The sequence below is a fragment of the Cnephaeus nilssonii genome (genome assembly GCF_951640355.1).
Source record: "Cnephaeus nilssonii genome assembly, chromosome: Y".
Taxonomy (NCBI): Eukaryota; Metazoa; Chordata; class Mammalia; order Chiroptera; family Vespertilionidae; genus Cnephaeus; species Cnephaeus nilssonii.
The window spans coordinates 11107930-11130613 of NC_137096.1; the positions used below are offsets into that span (position 1 = coordinate 11107930).

Genomic DNA, 22684 nt, shown 5'->3' on the forward strand with positions numbered 1-22684 from the left:
CTAAGAGATCCTTCTTTTTGATAGATCCCTAATATTCCATTGTGCAATGAAAAACTGGTAAATGTTGGAGAAGGTGTGGAGAAATTAGAACCTGAATATATAGCTGGTGAGAATGTATGAAACTACCAACAGGCAGTTCCTACATTCACTGCAAAAGGGCAGCCGCTTAGAAAGACAGCTTAGTACTTTGTTCAAAGTTAAACACACATACAGTTACAGCATGAACCACGCAAGGTCTCACTCCTACCTATCTACACTCCAGAAATGAGAATATACACCCATGCACACTTTTAGACACTAATCTTCACCGTAACGGAATTTGTAAGAGCCAAAACTTAAAATGGATCTAAATGTCCCCTAACTGACAAGGGATAAACAAACTGTAGTACATCCATACAATGAAGACGGCTCTGCCATTGAAAGGACTGATCTGCTCCCAGAAGCTACAATACAGATGAACCTTGAAAACATTATGCGAGGTGAGAAGGGCCAGACACCAAAGATCACACCAAGTGCAACTGGGCTGCACTTGTAAGTTTGGTATGGAGCTCCATTGTATGGTTGTGGCATACATTATTTCACCAAACACTACTGTTGGCCTTGACATGGTTTCCCATTGTTCAATATCACACAGCGCTGTGATGCCCATCTCTATTGTAAAATATTTGTCGCCAATCTTAATTGGGTCTTTCAACAAATGCCCATACGTGCAACTGCCTGTTTGAAAGTTTGAATGTATTTTTGTTGACTTTTGAGACAGGGAGTGGGAAGAGAGAGAGAAGATGAAGAAGAGTGAGAGGGAGGGAAGGAGGGAGGGAGGAACATTGACTTGGTGTTCCACTGACTGTTGCAATCATTGCTGGCTTATTGTATGTGCACTGACCAGGGATCCATGTAGCAATTTTGGCCTGTTGAGAAGACGCTCTAACCAGGTAGGTATGCTGCAGGGTGAAAGTCTGCATATTTTAAGGCTTTTAGTAAAAATTGCACAAGGACCCTTCGCCAGCCGAGTATGCGGGTCAAGTATCTCCATTCAGGAATATAGCATTTCCCTCTCCAATATAGCCCTGCTCATCCCCAGGGGGCAGTTCCAGGACGGTTTGTCCCGCGCTCATGACCCTCTCTATTGGTTTGCAGTTTCCCGGGATACATGGCCATGAACACGCTGGTCCACAGTGCCAACTGCCAAGTAGTGGGTTTCATTGTCACCACCACAGGATGGATCTTCTCCATGACCTGCATGGACTTGGCGGAGTGGCGGGTTTGGTACATGGAGAACAGCTCCGCCCCCTCCCCGGGGCTGGCCTGTGTAGGGATGTGGAAGGTCTGCACTTACCAGTCCAACAGCCTCCAGAGCAGAGCCATAGCATGTCATCGCTACACCTACAGTGACACCTACGTGCCAATCAGTATTCGAATCGCTCAGCACCTGCTGCTGGCTGCCAACCTCCTGGCTCTCTTGGGGAAAGTGCTCACGGTCATGGGCCTGCAGAAATTATGCTTGGCTCATCTTCAGAAGAAAAACACCTGCCATCTGTTCTTCGCTTCCAGTGTCCTGAGCATCATAGCTGGCACATTTATCTTCATGGCTGTGATCTGGAACTACCACTCTGTGATGAATGAAGAGGGCATATGCTTCCCGCCATCCTTCCACATCCCCTTCAGGCCCAACAAGCAGGAGATGGGCAGCGCCGTCCCCATGGCTGTTCTGGCTGCCATCCTGATGCTGCTGAGTGGGCTGTTTACCCTCTCTTACCAGCTTGCCCCCAACAGCCAAGTGTACCCCCAGATCTCAGAAATGAGAAATTCCCAGTTTCAAAGCTTTGTAAATCCACAATGCCATGTTTATCGGGGTAAAGTATTATCAGGATGCTCTAGGAAATAGTTGCAAGGACTCACGACCATAGAAAAGGCCATTTTGAGCAGAAAGTGGTCATTTGTTTATGTCCAAATTGAGATCCTTGATTGGTTAATGAACTTCCATTAAAAAAAACGCAAAAAAAAACACACCACTGTCCACCTGTCTTAATTATTGGGGGTTCGGTGCACAAAGATTTGTGCACAAGGAGTGGGTCCCTCAGCCCACCTGCACCCTCTCCAATCTGGGAACCTTCAGGGGAGCCCTCTCCAATCCCGGAATTTCTGTCTGTCTTTGAAATCATATGAGCGGATTTTCTGAGACCCCAACCCAGTTTGGTTTGGTGATCACAGCATAATAGAGGTCCTTTCCTTTTTATTTCCCTTTGGTCCAATTGTGGAGATTTCCTAGAAGTCACAGGATAGCTTCCCTTTCATATTTCCTCAACACTGTGACTTTGCTCATGCCTCTTACCTTTGCTTTCCCTCCATCCCCTACCCACAACAGTAACTTGCACGAGGCTCACTTTGCTCTAGTGTTTTGGAGATCCCGCAATGCGCCAGCCAACAGACCTACGATTCCCAGAATTCCTGGTGCTCCGCGAGCTCTTGGTTTCCACTTCCAGTCCAGGGGCTGCACAAACCAAGAGGACTGTGAACTCCTGCCACCCCCAGGCAGGGCTGACAGGACCAGCCAATCCAGTGGCGTCCCCAGGACCACGGCCGCTTGGCATCTTACCCTGCCCCAGGCTGCTCAGCACATGCGTGCATAGGCCCTGAGCTTCCTAGGAGCTGGAATGCCCCCGGAGTCACTACAGAGAAAGGGCGGGCATCCCGCCCTGCTCCCAGCCGCTCGATGCCTGTGGCCGTGCCCTCTGCCCACAGGCCCGGCCATCTTTCCCTGGTTAATTTGCATGCTCATCTCTGATTGGCTGTGGGCATCTCCGTGGTACGGTCAATTTACATATTTTTCTATTATTAGTACAGATAATCAAGGTTATATACCTATTGTGTGAAAATGAGGGTTGCTCGGATTCTCACAGCTCCCTCTCAAACTGCCACTACAAACAACCAACCAGACCTTCTATGCCATGGCCCTAACACCTCTCCACTCCACCTGTACAGGCAATTTTCCCAAATGTGCAAAAGCAAAATAGTGGAAGGAATCCGCCTTCCATTACCAGACTCAGAAGTTATTACGATTCCGCCATAATCATTTTCTCTCTCCTTCCTTCCCTTCTTTTCATCTATTTTTCTTTCTCTGAAGACCTAAAGCAAACCCCAGACATCACATTTCTTCATCCTTATACACTTCAAAAGTAGTGTCTAAAAAAAGGACATTTCCCTGCAAAATGTCAGTACACCATTGACGTTAACAACCTTTTGTTGTTATTATCAAACTCTTATTAGAATTTTTAAAGCTTTAAAAATAATTGTACAGCCCTAGCTTGTTCGGCTCAGTGGATATAGCATCGGACTGCGGACTGAAAGGTACCAGGTTCTATTCTGGTCAAGGGCACATACCTGGGATTTGAGCTGGATGCCCAGTGGGGGCATATAGGAGGCAGCCTATCAATGATTGTCTCTCATCATTGATGTTTCTCTCTCTCTCTCCCTCTCCACACCTCTCTGAAATAAATAATAATATATTTACAAAAATAATTGTACAATTTTATTTCTTTTATTGCATAAGATGTTCAGGCTGCCACTTAAGGCTCAATTGAAAGCATTCCCCCTTCCACACCTTCTTTGCTATTTTCATAAAAAGATTTTGGTTTGCTGAATAAAATGAGCCAATTGTCCTGTGTTTAAAATTGCTACCTATCTCTTAAAGCTTAACTGGATTCTGAGTCAGCATAGGTCTTGTTTCTACAAATCTAGGTAACTGCCCTCAGAACCGCACTCCATAGGTATACCCTGTGTGAAAAAAAAACCACAACACATTTCTCTTCCATGCTTCATGGGTGGTCCAACTCACTTCCTGGGTAAGTTCTAAGCTCCCCCCCCCCCCCGCCCGCTCCTCTACTAACATCCTCATGTCATTACAATCCAAAATCATGTTTATAGGCATTTCAGGAGAGACAACTTCAGCTCACTCTCTTACTGATGGCTTCTTTCAGGTCATATTAACTAGATAGCTTTCATGTGAGAAGTGCTTCTAATATATCTAGTCAAGTACTGCGGGGCCATAACATACACTTTACCCACACCCTCTGTTTCATTGCTCACAGCACCTCAGAAGTTTCAAAGGACTGACTTAAAACTCAACAATTAACTGGGGGAGGTCATTAATAGGTTTAAATTGAGACAGACTCACTTTAATGTGAGAGCTACAGCAGAGAAATTAGAGGGCTGACGTGAAATGACTTTCTTCTCAAATAATACTTATGTCTCTGAGAGCAGAGTGTGTGACAAAATTTCCCCTTGGAGAATAAGTATATTAGTTATTTAAACATGTGTTCCAAAGACATTGCCTGTGGACCCCAGAATATTCATCGGATCCTTTGGCTATGGGCAAGGGATTCTTCCCTCTTCCCTCTGATAGAGCAAGTGTAAAGTGGTAGATGCCCCTTCTCTGTCTGCTGTGATTTGCACAATGTCCTTAGAACTGGGAGGAAGTCACAGCCTCTGCATTGAGTGAGAGTCCCTGGCCCCCATCCCAGGGGTTTGAAAGGAGCCTTTGGGTTCCATGGGATTTTCAGGGCTGGCCTGCAGTCAAGTCTTACCCATTCTCCTTGCAGGTCTGGAAGGCTGGGATATGGTTCCTAGGTAAACACCATGTTTCCCCCCATGAAATCTGTCCCCGAAGTAGGCCTTGTTAACAGACTGACAGGACATATAAGTTTGAAACAGGACGTGTGTTATTTAAGTGAGTCAAACCTGTGGTTATTTGAAAAAGGAAGCTCTTGGGAGACATGCTTCTGATGAGGACCAGTTTCTGGAACATGATACCCTGCTGAGGGAAGTGCGCCTGCCTCCTGCTGTTCCAAAAGGAGAATGATTGAACCTCTGGGGCTGTGGAAAGCTGTCTCTTGACCCCTCTTTGCCTTCACTGTCAACAGAGAGCAAGTGGACAGGTCATAAGGGTTCAGACACAGCAGGTGAGGCGGCCACCATGGCGGGGTGTGCTCTGGGGAAGCTCGGAAAAGAGTTCCTAGCCCTTGTCAAGGGCTCTTTGGGAATGACTGTTTAAGGTTCTCACTTAATTATTTTTTTCACAGGAATAAGGCAAAAGAATGTGCCCTGTGCATTTCCCATCAGGGCAGCACAAAGCGAGGGCGCCTGAGGGCGGTGATATTTCTCTCATTCTTCCTCCTCCCTGGGAATCCTTCCAAGGTGCCCAGGAGCTAGAGGCTGCCATGTGGCCTTTGGTTTGGGGGTCAGTGTGGGACAGTGCCAGGCCTCTGTGGGGGCGTCAGGCAGGGAGGTGTCCCTGTGAGAGCACTTGAGGAGGGAGACCCAGCAGAGGCAGCGTCTGGGCTCAGGGACACCAGCAGGTGCCTGTCTCAGTGCCCACCCAGTGAGCTGACTGTTTCCTGACTCAGGAGTCACTTTGCCCTTTCTCTTCCTTGTTCTCCCTGTTTGCCACCCCCTTTGGCCCTTTCTTCTTCCGCCCACCTCCATCCCCAGCTCACTTGTCCCGTGTAATTTCCTAGCAGGAACTCTTCCAGGGAGACAGTAAGGTCCAACTGGAAGCAGAGTCCGGTGACAGCCAGGACCCAAGTCAGTTTCACCCCAGGTTCCTGGTCCAAGGACTGATCCGGTATCGCACGCCCCCTCGCCCCCTTGCCCTGGCCCTGGCTACCTATCATAACACTTGCTCCCCAATTCCGTGGCTCTTCTTCCAGGGTTTCTACTTAAGACTTGGATGGATTACAGTGACTATTTGGTCTAAGACCTTAAAAAGGATATTTCTACAGTAGAAAGACTTCAACTCTTGAAGACCTGTTCAGTGACTCTGCCCCTTTAAGGAGCCTATTGTCATAGGCCTACAGGCCAGCCCTGGAAGCCATGGAAACATAAGAATGTTTGGTTTCCTCATCTCTGTTATAGCCTGGCAGTTGCTACCATTTGTACCTCTGAGACGTCCTCCTCCTGCCTTCTGTATTGGCTGGGTAACCATTGTGCTTTATTTTTTACCCTAGTTAAGAGAGCCCTGAGATTTCTTGTGGTGTGGGGGTGTCTATGTAATCCATTTATTTGCTCTGTGAACAGGTTAACTGTCATCAGCAGTCCTGCAGAGAGGTGAAGGTAGGCCACTTTAATTGTTCATCCTTTATGGAAGACTTGTCTACTTTAAGAACATGTTTTTATTGATTTCAGAGAGAGAGAGGAAGGGACATGGAGAGGGAGAATAAACATCAATGATGAAAAACATGGATTGGCTGCCTACTACACCACTCCTACTGAGAATAGAGTATCCAACTGACCAGGAATTGAACCTTGACCTCCTGGTTCAGAGTTTGACTATCAACAACTGAGACACACCAACCATGCCCACAATGCCATTTCAAGTGTTCCTTCCACAAGTTGTTCAGGGTTATCTGGCCCGAAAGAATGATTTTTATAAATAAGGCATCTTCCATGATTATCTGGCCATGAGAAGGAATTTCTGCTATCAGCTTGGGCATTCTCTCCTCCTGTCCCTCCCACTGGGGGCCCCTCAGAATAAAGCCCGAACCCCTCAAAGCTCTCCATGCACTGGCTTCGATGCCCACTCCTGTTCACCCTTTGTTCATTTCTATTCTTGTATTGCTCTACATGCCCCCATTTATCTCCAACTTAAAATATAGAAATATCCCTGGTAATCCCAGCAGATGCAATCTTGTTTTACCTTCCCAGTGTATTTCAGAATGGGCAAAAATAAGATCCTGCTACACTCTTATAATTTTCTTATCCTCATTTTATTTATTTTTAATTTTGTATCATTAATTATAATTGATATTTTAGAGAGAGAAGAAGGGTGAGGGAGAATAGAAACATCTGTCAGCTGCTTCCTGCATGCACCCTAACAGGGACTATGCTGGCACCTCAGATATGTGTTGAGATCGAAAATCAAACCGGCAACTTTTTGGTGCACAGGACAATGCCCACTCAGCTAAGCCACATCAACCAGGGATCTTATTTTCATTTTAAATTCAACCCACCATGAACTTTTCTCATGATACTGAATTCCCTTCTCCTCTAATGTCTGCTGGGTTCTACAGGGAATTAATTACTTTAATACTAGGTATTGCAGCATATTTGTGTATCAGAATTAATCCTCTATTGCTTCCTAAAGTTTTTTTATTGTTTTTATTTCAAAAAATTATACTCATAACACATAACTGTAAGTTTCAAACAGCCACAGATTATTTAAACAATCAGCCTGGTCAGTGTGTTTCAGTGGCTGAGCATGGGGCTATGAACCAGGAGATCATGGTTCAATTCCCAGTCACGGCACATGCCCAGGTTGCAGGTTTGATCCCCAGCAGGGGATGTTCAGAAGGCAGCCCATCCATAATTCTCTCTCTTCATTGATGCATCTATCTCTCTCTCCCCCTCTCACTTTCTCTCTCAAATCATAGCCTCAGGTCATGTAGCAAAGGAAGCCATTTACACAGGAATGCCCTGGGCACAATTCCTGTCTTCAGAAACAGGCAGAAGGGAACCAGGGTGTTTGGGGATACCTGCTGAGGTGGGAAACTAAAGAGAAGCAAGAAACCAGAGATATTATCTCTTTTAAGCTGGGCTGCACTTGTAAGTTTGGTATGGAGCTCCATTGTATGGTTGTGGCATACATTATTGTGACAGGTGTATTTACCCCTGGACTGGTCTTTGAGTTGTACACTTAGATTTGGTCCAATTTTCTATATGAATGTGATTCTGCACAATATTAATAGCTTTAAAATTCACCATCTCTCTGATCCCATTGTGTGTACGAGTTTGTAACATGCTGCTTGAACTTGGTATATTGTGGACATCTTCCCTTTGGTCACATTACATTTTATTTTATTTTTAAGTTTCTCTTTGTGTTTGAAAGTATTATAGATGTCCCCTTTCCTTGTCCCATTAACTCCCTAAATCCTGCATCCTCCCCAGGCATTCACTGAACTATTGCCTATATCCATGGGTTATGCATATACATTCTATGGTTAATCTCATCCCATTGCCCCACCCCTCTACACACACACACACACACACACACACACACACACACACACACACACACACACACATCATCCCTCAGAGATTTAGCATTCTGTTCTATGCTTCCATGTCTCTGGATCTATATTGTTCATCAATGTTTTTTTTTTTTTAAATCTTTATTGTTGAAAGATTTCACCTGTCCCATTCCTGCCCCCCCAATCAACCCTCTCCAGCACATCCTGTCCCACACCCCAGGGCTTCATCACCCTATGTCTGCGTTCATAGGTTCTGCATATGCATACAAGGTCCTTAGTTAATTACCTCCCAACCAACACTTTCCCTTGCCTTTCTTCCAAGACTCTTCCTTCTATCCATGCTTCCATGTCTCTGGATCCACTCTGTACATCAGTTTATTTTATTCATGAGATTTCACATTAGAGTGAGATCATGGGATACTTGTCTTTCTCTGACTAAGTTTGCTTAGCATGATACTTTCCAGGTCCCTCCATGCTGTCTCAAAGGCTAAGAGATCCTTCTTTTTGATAGATCCCTAATATTCCATTGTGCAATGAAAAACTGGTAAATGTTGGAGAAGGTGTGGAGAAATTAGAACCTGAATATATAGCTGGTGAGAATGTATGAAACTACCAACAGGCAGTTCCTACATTCACTGCAAAAGGGCAGCCGCTTAGAAAGACAGCTTAGTACTTTGTTCAAAGTTAAACACACATACAGTTACAGCATGAACCACGCAAGGTCTCACTCCTACCTATCTACACTCCAGAAATGAGAATATACACCCATGCACACTTTTAGACACTAATCTTCACCGTAACGGAATTTGTAAGAGCCAAAACTTAAAATGGATCTAAATGTCCCCTAACTGACAAGGGATAAACAAACTGTAGTACATCCATACAATGAAGACGGCTCTGCCATTGAAAGGACTGATCTGCTCCCAGAAGCTACAATACAGATGAACCTTGAAAACATTATGCGAGGTGAGAAGGGCCAGACACCAAAGATCACACCAAGTGCAACTGGGCTGCACTTGTAAGTTTGGTATGGAGCTCCATTGTATGGTTGTGGCATACATTATTTCACCAAACACTACTGTTGGCCTTGACATGGTTTCCCATTGTTCAATATCACACAGCGCTGTGATGCCCATCTCTATTGTAAAATATTTGTCGCCAATCTTAATTGGGTCTTTCAACAAATGCCCATACGTGCAACTGCCTGTTTGAAAGTTTGAATGTATTTTTGTTGATTTTTGAGACAGGGAGTGGGAAGAGAGAGAGAAGATGAAGAAGAGTGAGAGGGAGGGAAGGAGGGAGGGAGGAACATTGACTTGGTGTTCCACTGACTGTTGCAATCATTGCTGGCTTATTGTATGTGCACTGACCAGGGATCCATGTAGCAATTTTGGCCTGTTGAGAAGACGCTCTAACCAGGTAGGTATGCTGCAGGGTGAAAGTCTGCATATTTTAAGGCTTTTAGTAAAAATTGCCCAAGGACCCTTCGCCAGCCGAGTATGCGGGTCAAGTATCTCCATTCAGGAATATAGCATTTCCCTCTCCAATATAGCCCTGCTCATCCCCAGGGGGCAGTTCCAGGACGGTTTGTCCCGCGCTCATGACCCTCTCTATTGGTTTGCAGTTTCCCGGGATATATGGCCATGAACACGCTGGTCCACAGTGCCAACTGCCAAGTAGTGGGTTTCATTGTCACCACCACAGGATGGATCTTCTCCATGACCTGCATGGGCTTGGCGGAGTGGCGGGTTTGGTACATGGAGAACAGCTCCGCCCCCTCCCCGGGGCTGGCCTGTGTAGGGATGTGGAAGGTCTGCACTTACCAGTCCAACAGCCTCCAGAGCAGAGCCATAGCATGTCATCGCTACACCTACAGTGACACCTACGTGCCAATCAGTATTCGAATCGCTCAGCACCTGCTGCTGGCTGCCAACCTCCTGGCTCTCTTGGGGAAAGTGCTCACGGTCATGGGCCTGCAGAAATTATGCTTGGCTCATCTTCAGAAGAAAAACACCTGCCATCTGTTCTTCGCTTCCAGTGTCCTGAGCATCATAGCTGGCACATTTATCTTCATGGCTGTGATCTGGAACTACCACTCTGTGATGAATGAAGAGGGCATATGCTTCCCGCCATCCTTCCACATCCCCTTCAGGCCCAACAAGCAGGAGATGGGCAGCGCCGTCCCCATGGCTGTTCTGGCTGCCATCCTGATGCTGCTGAGTGGGCTGTTTACCCTCTCTTACCAGCTTGCCCCCAACAGCCAAGTGTACCCCCAGATCTCAGAAATGAGAAATTCCCAGTTTCAAAGCTTTGTAAATCCACAATGCCATGTTTATCGGGGTAAAGTATTATCAGGATGCTCTAGGAAATAGTTGCAAGGACTCACGACCATAGAAAAGGCCATTTTGAGCAGAAAGTGGTCATTTGTTTATGTCCAAATTGAGATCCTTGATTGGTTAATGAACTTCCATTAAAAAAAACGCAAAAAAAAACACACCACTGTCCACCTGTCTTAATTATTGGGGGTTCGGTGCACAAAGATTTGTGCACAAGGAGTGGGTCCCTCAGCCCACCTGCACCCTCTCCAATCTGGGAACCTTCAGGGGAGCCCTCTCCAATCCCGGAATTTCTGTCTGTCTTTGAAATCATATGAGCGGATTTTCTGAGACCCCAACCCAGTTTGGTTTGGTGATCACAGCATAATAGAGGTCCTTTCCTTTTTATTTCCCTTTGGTCCAATTGTGGAGATTTCCTAGAAGTCACAGGATAGCTTCCCTTTCATATTTCCTCAACACTGTGACTTTGCTCATGCCTCTTACCTTTGCTTTCCCTCCATCCCCTACCCACAACAGTAACTTGCACGAGGCTCACTTTGCTCTAGTGTTTTGGAGATCCCGCAATGCGCCAGCCAACAGACCTACGATTCCCAGAATTCCTGGTGCTCCGCGAGCTCTTGGTTTCCACTTCCAGTCCAGGGGCTGCACAAACCAAGAGGACTGTGAACTCCTGCCACCCCCAGGCAGGGCTGACAGGACCAGCCAATCCAGTGGCGTCCCCAGGACCACGGCCGCTTGGCATCTTACCCTGCCCCAGGCTGCTCAGCACATGCGTGCATAGGCCCTGAGCTTCCTAGGAGCTGGAATGCCCCCGGAGTCACTACAGAGAAAGGGCGGGCATCCCGCCCTGCTCCCAGCCGCTCGATGCCTGTGGCCGTGCCCTCTGCCCACAGGCCCGGCCATCTTTCCCTGGTTAATTTGCATGCTCATCTCTGATTGGCTGTGGGCATCTCCGTGGTACGGTCAATTTACATATTTTTCTATTATTAGTACAGATAATCAAGGTTATATACCTATTGTGTGAAAATGAGGGTTGCTCGGATTCTCACAGCTCCCTCTCAAACTGCCACTACAAACAACCAACCAGACCTTCTATGCCATGGCCCTAACACCTCTCCACTCCACCTGTACAGGCAATTTTCCCAAATGTGCAAAAGCAAAATAGTGGAAGGAATCCGCCTTCCATTACCAGACTCAGAAGTTATTACGATTCCGCCATAATCATTTTCTCTCTCCTTCCTTCCCTTCTTTTCATCTATTTTTCTTTCTCTGAAGACCTAAAGCAAACCCCAGACATCACATTTCTTCATCCTTATACACTTCAAAAGTAGTGTCTAAAAAAAGGACATTTCCCTGCAAAATGTCAGTACACCATTGACGTTAACAACCTTTTGTTGTTATTATCAAACTCTTATTAGAATTTTTAAAGCTTTAAAAATAATTGTACAGCCCTAGCTTGTTCGGCTCAGTGGATATAGCATCGGACTGCGGACTGAAAGGTACCAGGTTCTATTCTGGTCAAGGGCACATACCTGGGATTTGAGCTGGATGCCCAGTGGGGGCATATAGGAGGCAGCCTATCAATGATTGTCTCTCATCATTGATGTTTCTCTCTCTCTCTCCCTCTCCACACCTCTCTGAAATAAATAATAATATATTTACAAAAATAATTGTACAATTTTATTTCTTTTATTGCATAAGATGTTCAGGCTGCCACTTAAGGCTCAATTGAAAGCATTCCCCCTTCCACACCTTCTTTGCTATTTTCATAAAAAGATTTTGGTTTGCTGAATAAAATGAGCCAATTGTCCTGTGTTTAAAATTGCTACCTATCTCTTAAAGCTTAACTGGATTCTGAGTCAGCATAGGTCTTGTTTCTACAAATCTAGGTAACTGCCCTCAGAACCGCACTCCATAGGTATACCCTGTGTGAAAAAAAAAACCACAACACATTTCTCTTCCATGCTTCATGGGTGGTCCAACTCACTTCCTGGGTAAGTTCTAAGCTCCCCCCCCCCCCCCCCGCCCGCTCCTCTACTAACATCCTCATGTCATTACAATCCAAAATCATGTTTATAGGCATTTCAGGAGAGACAACTTCAGCTCACTCTCTTACTGATGGCTTCTTTCAGGTCATATTAACTAGATAGCTTTCATGTGAGAAGTGCTTCTAATATATCTAGTCAAGTACTGCGGGGCCATAACATACACTTTACCCACACCCTCTGTTTCATTGCTCACAGCACCTCAGAAGTTTCAAAGGACTGACTTAAAACTCAACAATTAACTGGGGGAGGTCATTAATAGGTTTAAATTGAGACAGACTCACTTTAATGTGAGAGCTACAGCAGAGAAATTAGAGGGCTGACGTGAAATGACTTTCTTCTCAAATAATACTTATGTCTCTGAGAGCAGAGTGTGTGACAAAATTTCCCCTTGGAGAATAAGTATATTAGTTATTTAAACATGTGTTCCAAAGACATTGCCTGTGGACCCCAGAATATTCATCGGATCCTTTGGCTATGGGCAAGGGATTCTTCCCTCTTCCCTCTGATAGAGCAAGTGTAAAGTGGTAGATGCCCCTTCTCTGTCTGCTGTGATTTGCACAATGTCCTTAGAACTGGGAGGAAGTCACAGCCTCTGCATTGAGTGAGAGTCCCTGGCCCCCATCCCAGGGGTTTGAAAGGAGCCTTTGGGTTCCATGGGATTTTCAGGGCTGGCCTGCAGTCAAGTCTTACCCATTCTCCTTGCAGGTCTGGAAGGCTGGGATATGGTTCCTAGGTAAACACCATGTTTCCCCCCATGAAATCTGTCCCCGAAGTAGGCCTTGTTAACAGACTGACAGGACATATAAGTTTGAAACAGGACGTGTGTTATTTAAGTGAGTCAAACCTGTGGTTATTTGAAAAAGGAAGCTCTTGGGAGACATGCTTCTGATGAGGACCAGTTTCTGGAACATGATACCCTGCTGAGGGAAGTGCGCCTGCCTCCTGCTGTTCCAAAAGGAGAATGATTGAACCTCTGGGGCTGTGGAAAGCTGTCTCTTGACCCCTCTTTGCCTTCACTGTCAACAGAGAGCAAGTGGACAGGTCATAAGGGTTCAGACACAGCAGGTGAGGCGGCCACCATGGCGGGGTGTGCTCTGGGGAAGCTCGGAAAAGAGTTCCTAGCCCTTGTCAAGGGCTCTTTGGGAATGACTGTTTAAGGTTCTCACTTAATTATTTTTTTCACAGGAATAAGGCAAAAGAATGTGCCCTGTGCATTTCCCATCAGGGCAGCACAAAGCGAGGGCGCCTGAGGGCGGTGATATTTCTCTCATTCTTCCTCCTCCCTGGGAATCCTTCCAAGGTGCCCAGGAGCTAGAGGCTGCCATGTGGCCTTTGGTTTGGGGGTCAGTGTGGGACAGTGCCAGGCCTCTGTGGGGGCGTCAGGCAGGGAGGTGTCCCTGTGAGAGCACTTGAGGAGGGAGACCCAGCAGAGGCAGCGTCTGGGCTCAGGGACACCAGCAGGTGCCTGTCTCAGTGCCCACCCAGTGAGCTGACTGTTTCCTGACTCAGGAGTCACTTTGCCCTTTCTCTTCCTTGTTCTCCCTGTTTGCCACCCCCTTTGGCCCTTTCTTCTCCCGCCCACCTCCATCCCCAGCTCACTTGTCCCGTGTAATTTCCTAGCAGGAACTCTTCCAGGGAGACAGTAAGGTCCAACTGGAAGCAGAGTCCGGTGACAGCCAGGACCCAAGTCAGTTTCACCCCAGGTTCCTGGTCCAAGGACTGATCCGGTATCGCACGCCCCCTCGCCCCCTTGCCCTGGCCCTGGCTACCTATCATAACACTTGCTCCCCAATTCCGTGGCTCTTCTTCCAGGGTTTCTACTTAAGACTTGGATGGATTACAGTGACTATTTGGTCTAAGACCTTAAAAAGGATATTTCTACAGTAGAAAGACTTCAACTCTTGAAGACCTGTTCAGTGACTCTGCCCCTTTAAGGAGCCTATTGTCATAGGCCTACAGGCCAGCCCTGGAAGCCATGGAAACATAAGAATGTTTGGTTTCCTCATCTCTGTTATAGCCTGGCAGTTGCTACCATTTGTACCTCTGAGACGTCCTCCTCCTGCCTTCTGTATTGGCTGGGTAACCATTGTGCTTTATTTTTTACCCTAGTTAAGAGAGCCCTGAGATTTCTTGTGGTGTGGGGGTGTCTATGTAATCCATTTATTTGCTCTGTGAACAGGTTAACTGTCATCAGCAGTCCTGCAGAGAGGTGAAGGTAGGCCACTTTAATTGTTCATCCTTTATGGAAGACTTGTCTACTTTAAGAACATGTTTTTATTGATTTCAGAGAGAGAGAGGAAGGGACATGGAGAGGGAGAATAAACATCAATGATGAAAAACATGGATTGGCTGCCTACTACACCACTCCTACTGAGAATAGAGTATCCAACTGACCAGGAATTGAACCTTGACCTCCTGGTTCAGAGTTTGACTATCAACAACTGAGACACACCAACCATGCCCACAATGCCATTTCAAGTGTTCCTTCCACAAGTTGTTCAGGGTTATCTGGCCCGAAAGAATGATTTTTATAAATAAGGCATCTTCCATGATTATCTGGCCATGAGAAGGAATTTCTGCTATCAGCTTGGGCATTCTCTCCTCCTGTCCCTCCCACTGGGGGCCCCTCAGAATAAAGCCCGAACCCCTCAAAGCTCTCCATGCACTGGCTTCGATGCCCACTCCTGTTCACCCTTTGTTCATTTCTATTCTTGTATTGCTCTACATGCCCCCATTTATCTCCAACTTAAAATATAGAAATATCCCTGGTAATCCCAGCAGATGCAATCTTGTTTTACCTTCCCAGTGTATTTCAGAATGGGCAAAAATAAGATCCTGCTACACTCTTATAATTTTCTTATCCTCATTTTATTTATTTTTAATTTTGTATCATTAATTATAATTGATATTTTAGAGAGAGAAGAAGGGTGAGGGAGAATAGAAACATCTGTCAGCTGCTTCCTGCATGCACCCTAACAGGGACTATGCTGGCACCTCAGATATGTGTTGAGATCGAAAATCAAACCGGCAACTTTTTGGTGCACAGGACAATGCCCACTCAGCTAAGCCACATCAACCAGGGATCTTATTTTCATTTTAAATTCAACCCACCATGAACTTTTCTCATGATACTGAATTCCCTTCTCCTCTAATGTCTGCTGGGTTCTACAGGGAATTAATTACTTTAATACTAGGTATTGCAGCATATTTGTGTATCAGAATTAATCCTCTATTGCTTCCTAAAGTTTTTTTATTGTTTTTATTTCAAAAAATTATACTCATAACACATAACTGTAAGTTTCAAACAGCCACAGATTATTTAAACAATCAGCCTGGTCAGTGTGTTTCAGTGGCTGAGCATGGGGCTATGAACCAGGAGATCATGGTTCAATTCCCAGTCACGGCACATGCCCAGGTTGCAGGTTTGATCCCCAGCAGGGGATGTTCAGAAGGCAGCCCATCCATAATTCTCTCTCTTCATTGATGCATCTATCTCTCTCTCCCCCTCTCACTTTCTCTCTGAAATCATAGCCTCAGGTCATGTAGCAAAGGAAGCCATTTACACAGGAATGCCCTGGGCACAATTCCTGTCTTCAGAAACAGGCAGAAGGGAACCAGGGTGTTTGGGGATACCTGCTGAGGTGGGAAACTAAAGAGAAGCAAGAAACCAGAGATATTATCTCTTTTAAGCTGGGCTGCACTTGTAAGTTTGGTATGGAGCTCCATTGTATGGTTGTGGCATACATTATTGTGACAGGTGTATTTACCCCTGGACTGGTCTTTGAGTTGTACACTTAGATTTGGTCCAATTTTCTATATGAATGTGATTCTGCACAATATTAATAGCTTTAAAATTCACCATCTCTCTGATCCCATTGTGTGTACGAGTTTGTAACATGCTGCTTGAACTTGGTATATTGTGGACATCTTCCCTTTGGTCACATTACATTTTATTTTATTTTTAAGTTTCTCTTTGTGTTTGAAAGTATTATAGATGTCCCCTTTCCTTGTCCCATTAACTCCCTAAATCCTGCATCCTCCCCAGGCATTCACTGAACTATTGCCTATATCCATGGGTTATGCATATACATTCTATGGTTAATCTCATCCCATTGCCCCACCCCTCTACACACACACTCACACACACACACACACACACACACACACACACACACACACACACACACACACATCATCCCTCAGAGATTTAGCATTCTGTTCTATGCTTCCATGTCTCTGGATCTATATTGTTCATCAATGTTTTTTTTTTTTTAAATCTTTATTGTTGAAAGATTTCACCTGTCCCATTCCTGCCCCCCCAATCAACCCTCTCCAGCACATCCTGTCCCACACCCCAGGGCTTCATCACCCTATGTCTGCGTTCATAGGTTCTGCATATGCATACAAGGTCCTTAGTTAATTACCTCCCAACCAACACTTTCCCTTGCCTTTCTTCCAAGACTCTTCCTTCTATCCATGCTTCCATGTCTCTGGATCCACTCTGTACATCAGTTTATTTTATTCATGAGATTTCACATTAGAGTGAGATCATGGGATACTTGTCTTTCTCTGACTAAGTTTGCTTAGCATGATACTTTCCAGGTCCCTCCATGCTGTCTCAAAGGCTAAGAGATCCTTCTTTTTGATAGATCCCTAATATTCCATTGTGCAATGAAAAACTGGTAAATGTTGGAGAAGGTGTGGAGAAATTAGAACCTGAATATATAGCTGGTGAGAATGTATGAAACTACCAACAGGCAGTTCCTACATTCACTGCAAAAGGGCAGCCGCTTAGAAAGACAGCTTAGTACTTTGTTCAAAGTTAAACACACATACAGTTACAGCATGAACCACGCAAGGTCTCACTCCTACCTATCTACACTCCAGAAATGAGAATATACACCCATGCACACTTTTAGACACTAATCTTCACCGTAACGGAATTTGTAAGAGCCAAAACTTAAAATGGATCTAAATGTCCCCTAACTGACAAGGGATAAACAAACTGTAGTACATCCATACAATGAAGACGGCTCTGCCATTGAAAGGACTGATCTGCTCCCAGAAGCTACAATACAGATGAACCTTGAAAACATTATGCGAGGTGAGAAGGGCCAGACACCAAAGATCACACCAAGTGCAACTGGGCTGCACTTGTAAGTTTGGTATGGAGCTCCATTGTATGGTTGTGGCATACATTATTTCACCAAACACTACTGTTGGCCTTGACATGGTTTCCCATTGTTCAATATCACACAGCGCTGTGATGCCCATCTCTATTGTAAAATATTTGTCGCCAATCTTAATTGGGTCTTTCAACAAATGCCCATACGTGCAACTGCCTGTTTGAAAGTTTGAATGTATTTTTGTTGACTTTTGAGACAGGGAGTGGGAAGAGAGAGAGAAGATGAAGAAGAGTGAGAGGGAGGGAAGGAGGGAGGGAGGAACATTGACTTGGTGTTCCACTGACTGTTGCAATCATTGCTGGCTTATTGTATGTGCACTGACCAGGGATCCATGTAGCAATTTTGGCCTGTTGAGAAGACGCTCTAACCAGGTAGGTATGCTGCAGGGTGAAAGTCTGCATATTTTAAGGCTTTTAGTAAAAATTGCACAAGGACCCTTCGCCAGCCGAGTATGCGGGTCAAGTATCTCCATTCAGGAATATAGCATTTCCCTCTCCAATATAGCCCTGCTCATCCCCAGGGGGCAGTTCCAGGACGGTTTGTCCCGCGCTCATGACCCTCTCTATTGGTTTGCAGTTTCCCGGGATACATGGCCATGAACACGCTGGTCCACAGTGCCAACTGCCAAGTAGTGGGTTTCATTGTCACCACCACAGGATGGATCTTCTCCATGACCTGCATGGGCTTGGCGGAGTGGCGGGTTTGGTACATGGAGAACAGCTCCGCCCCCTCCCCGGGGCTGGCCTGTGTAGGGATGTGGAAGGTCTGCACTTACCAGTCCAACAGCCTCCAGAGCAGAGCCATAGCATGTCATCGCTACACCTACAGTGACACCTACGTGCCAATCAGTATTCGAATCGCTCAGCACCTGCTGCTGGCTGCCAACCTCCTGGCTCTCTTGGGGAAAGTGCTCACGGTCATGGGCCTGCAGAAATTATGCTTGGCTCATCTTCAGAAGAAAAACACCTGCCATCTGTTCTTCGCTTCCAGTGTCCTGAGCATCATAGCTGGCACATTTATCTTCATGGCTGTGATCTGGAACTACCACTCTGTGATGAATGAAGAGGGCATATGCTTCCCGCCATCCTTCCACATCCCCTTCAGGCCCAACAAGCAGGAGATGGGCAGCGCCGTCCCCATGGCTGTTCTGGCTGCCATCCTGATGCTGCTGAGTGGGCTGTTTACCCTCTCTTACCAGCTTGCCCCCAACAGCCAAGTGTACCCCCAGATCTCAGAAATGAGAAATTCCCAGTTTCAAAGCTTTGTAAATCCACAATGCCATGTTTATCGGGGTAAAGTATTATCAGGATGCTCTAGGAAATAGTTGCAAGGACTCACGACCATAGAAAAGGCCATTTTGAGCAGAAAGTGGTCATTTGTTTATGTCCAAATTGAGATCCTTGATTGGTTAATGAACTTCCATTAAAAAAAACGCAAAAAAAAACACACCACTGTCCACCTGTCTTAATTATTGGGGGTTCGGTGCACAAAGATTTGTGCACAAGGAGTGGGTCCCTCAGCCCACCTGCACCCTCTCCAATCTGGGAACCTTCAGGGGAGCCCTCTCCAATCCCGGAATTTCTGTCTGTCTTTGAAATCATATGAGCGGATTTTCTGAGACCCCAACCCAGTTTGGTTTGGTGATCACAGCATAATAGAGGTCCTTTCCTTTTTATTTCCCTTTGGTCCAATTGTGGAGATTTCCTAGAAGTCACAGGATAGCTTCCCTTTCATATTTCCTCAACACTGTGACTTTGCTCATGCCTCTTACCTTTGCTTTCCCTCCATCCCCTACCCACAACAGTAACTTGCACGAGGCTCACTTTGCTCTAGTGTTTTGGAGATCCCGCAATGCGCCAGCCAACAGACCTACGATTCCCAGAATTCCTGGTGCTCCGCGAGCTCTTGGTTTCCACTTCCAGTCCAGGGGCTGCACAAACCAAGAGGACTGTGAACTCCTGCCACCCCCAGGCAGGGCTGACAGGACCAGCCAATCCAGTGGCGTCCCCAGGACCACGGCCGCTTGGCATCTTACCCTGCCCCAGGCTGCTCAGCACATGCGTGCATAGGCCCTGAGCTTCCTAGGAGCTGGAATGCCCCCGGAGTCACTACAGAGAAAGGGCGGGCATCCCGCCCTGCTCCCAGCCGCTCGATGCCTGTGGCCGTGCCCTCTGCCCACAGGCCCGGCCATCTTTCCCTGGTTAATTTGCATGCTCATCTCTGATTGGCTGTGGGCATCTCCGTGGTACGGTCAATTTACATATTTTTCTATTATTAGTACAGATAATCAAGGTTATATACCTATTGTGTGAAAATGAGGGTTGCTCGGATTCTCACAGCTCCCTCTCAAACTGCCACTACAAACAACCAACCAGACCTTCTATGCCATGGCCCTAACACCTCTCCACTCCACCTGTACAGGCAATTTTCCCAAATGTGCAAAAGCAAAATAGTGGAAGGAATCCGCCTTCCATTACCAGACTCAGAAGTTATTACGATTCCGCCATAATCATTTTCTCTCTCCTTCCTTCCCTTCTTTTCATCTATTTTTCTTTCTCTGAAGACCTAAAGCAAACCCCAGACATCACATTTCTTCATCCTTATACACTTCAAAAGTAGTGTCTAAAAAAAGGACATTTCCCTGCAAAATGTCAGTACACCATTGACGTTAACAACCTTTTGTTGTTATTATCAAACTCTTATTAGAATTTTTAAAGCTTTAAAAATAATTGTACAGCCCTAGCTTGTTCGGCTCAGTGGATATAGCATCGGACTGCGGACTGAAAGGTACCAGGTTCTATTCTGGTCAAGGGCACATACCTGGGATTTGAGCTGGATGCCCAGTGGGGGCATATAGGAGGCAGCCTATCAATGATTGTCTCTCATCATTGATGTTTCTCTCTCTCTCTCCCTCTCCACACCTCTCTGAAATAAATAATAATATATTTACAAAAATAATTGTACAATTTTATTTCTTTTATTGCATAAGATGTTCAGGCTGCCACTTAAGGCTCAATTGAAAGCATTCCCCCTTCCACACCTTCTTTGCTATTTTCATAAAAAGATTTTGGTTTGCTGAATAAAATGAGCCAATTGTCCTGTGTTTAAAATTGCTACCTATCTCTTAAAGCTTAACTGGATTCTGAGTCAGCATAGGTCTTGTTTCTACAAATCTAGGTAACTGCCCTCAGAACCGCACTCCATAGGTATACCCTGTGTGAAAAAAAAACCACAACACATTTCTCTTCCATGCTTCATGGGTGGTCCAACTCACTTCCTGGGTAAGTTCTAAGCTCCCCCCCCCCCCCGCCCGCTCCTCTACTAACATCCTCATGTCATTACAATCCAAAATCATGTTTATAGGCATTTCAGGAGAGACAACTTCAGCTCACTCTCTTACTGATGGCTTCTTTCAGGTCATATTAACTAGATAGCTTTCATGTGAGAAGTGCTTCTAATATATCTAGTCAAGTACTGCGGGGCCATAACATACACTTTACCCACACCCTCTGTTTCATTGCTCACAGCACCTCAGAAGTTTCAAAGGACTGACTTAAAACTCAACAATTAACTGGGGGAGGTCATTAATAGGTTTAAATTGAGACAGACTCACTTTAATGTGAGAGCTACAGCAGAGAAATTAGAGGGCTGACGTGAAATGACTTTCTTCTCAAATAATACTTATGTCTCTGAGAGCAGAGTGTGTGACAAAATTTCCCCTTGGAGAATAAGTATATTAGTTATTTAAACATGTGTTCCAAAGACATTGCCTGTGGACCCCAGAATATTCATCGGATCCTTTGGCTATGGGCAAGGGATTCTTCCCTCTTCCCTCTGATAGAGCAAGTGTAAAGTGGTAGATGCCCCTTCTCTGTCTGCTGTGATTTGCACAATGTCCTTAGAACTGGGAGGAAGTCACAGCCTCTGCATTGAGTGAGAGTCCCTGGCCCCCATCCCAGGGGTTTGAAAGGAGCCTTTGGGTTCCATGGGATTTTCAGGGCTGGCCTGCAGTCAAGTCTTACCCATTCTCCTTGCAGGTCTGGAAGGCTGGGATATGGTTCCTAGGTAAACACCATGTTTCCCCCCATGAAATCTGTCCCCGAAGTAGGCCTTGTTAACAGACTGACAGGACATATAAGTTTGAAACAGGACGTGTGTTATTTAAGTGAGTCAAACCTGTGGTTATTTGAAAAAGGAAGCTCTTGGGAGACATGCTTCTGATGAGGACCAGTTTCTGGAACATGATACCCTGCTGAGGGAAGTGCGCCTGCCTCCTGCTGTTCCAAAAGGAGAATGATTGAACCTCTGGGGCTGTGGAAAGCTGTCTCTTGACCCCTCTTTGCCTTCACTGTCAACAGAGAGCAAGTGGACAGGTCATAAGGGTTCAGACACAGCAGGTGAGGCGGCCACCATGGCGGGGTGTGCTCTGGGGAAGCTCGGAAAAGAGTTCCTAGCCCTTGTCAAGGGCTCTTTGGGAATGACTGTTTAAGGTTCTCACTTAATTATTTTTTTCACAGGAATAAGGCAAAAGAATGTGCCCTGTGCATTTCCCATCAGGGCAGCACAAAGCGAGGGCGCCTGAGGGCGGTGATATTTCTCTCATTCTTCCTCCTCCCTGGGAATCCTTCCAAGGTGCCCAGGAGCTAGAGGCTGCCATGTGGCCTTTGGTTTGGGGGTCAGTGTGGGACAGTGCCAGGCCTCTGTGGGGGCGTCAGGCAGGGAGGTGTCCCTGTGAGAGCACTTGAGGAGGGAGACCCAGCAGAGGCAGCGTCTGGGCTCAGGGACACCAGCAGGTGCCTGTCTCAGTGCCCACCCAGTGAGCTGACTGTTTCCTGACTCAGGAGTCACTTTGCCCTTTCTCTTCCTTGTTCTCCCTGTTTGCCACCCCCTTTGGCCCTTTCTTCTCCCGCCCACCTCCATCCCCAGCTCACTTGTCCCGTGTAATTTCCTAGCAGGAACTCTTCCAGGGAGACAGTAAGGTCCAACTGGAAGCAGAGTCCGGTGACAGCCAGGACCCAAGTCAGTTTCACCCCAGGTTCCTGGTCCAAGGACTGATCCGGTATCGCACGCCCCCTCGCCCCCTTGCCCTGGCC

General features: G+C 46.2%; 3 protein-coding genes across 3 annotated transcripts; all 3 read left to right on the forward strand.

Moving 5' to 3' along the window:
• Positions 1-1150: 1150 nt before the first annotated feature.
• Positions 1151-4132, forward strand: LOC307096549 (claudin-34-like; the record flags this gene model as incomplete). The annotated part of the gene is made up of 2 exons (XM_079766196.1): positions 1151-1853; positions 4089-4132. The coding sequence occupies 2 exons, from the start codon at positions 1151-1153 to the stop codon at positions 4130-4132; spliced, it is 747 nt and encodes a 248-aa protein (XP_079622322.1).
• Positions 4133-9664: 5532 nt separating this feature from the next.
• Positions 9665-12644, forward strand: LOC307096551 (claudin-34-like; the record flags this gene model as incomplete). Its single annotated transcript, XM_079766197.1, has 2 exons — positions 9665-10361; positions 12601-12644. 2 exons carry the CDS (start codon positions 9665-9667, stop codon positions 12642-12644), a joined length of 741 nt encoding a protein of 246 aa, XP_079622323.1.
• A 5536-nt stretch (positions 12645-18180) lies between these two features.
• On the forward strand, positions 18181-21162 carry LOC307096552 (claudin-34-like; the record flags this gene model as incomplete). Its single annotated transcript, XM_079766198.1, has 2 exons — positions 18181-18883; positions 21119-21162. 2 exons carry the CDS (start codon positions 18181-18183, stop codon positions 21160-21162), a joined length of 747 nt encoding a protein of 248 aa, XP_079622324.1.
• Positions 21163-22684: the final 1522 nt, after the last annotated feature.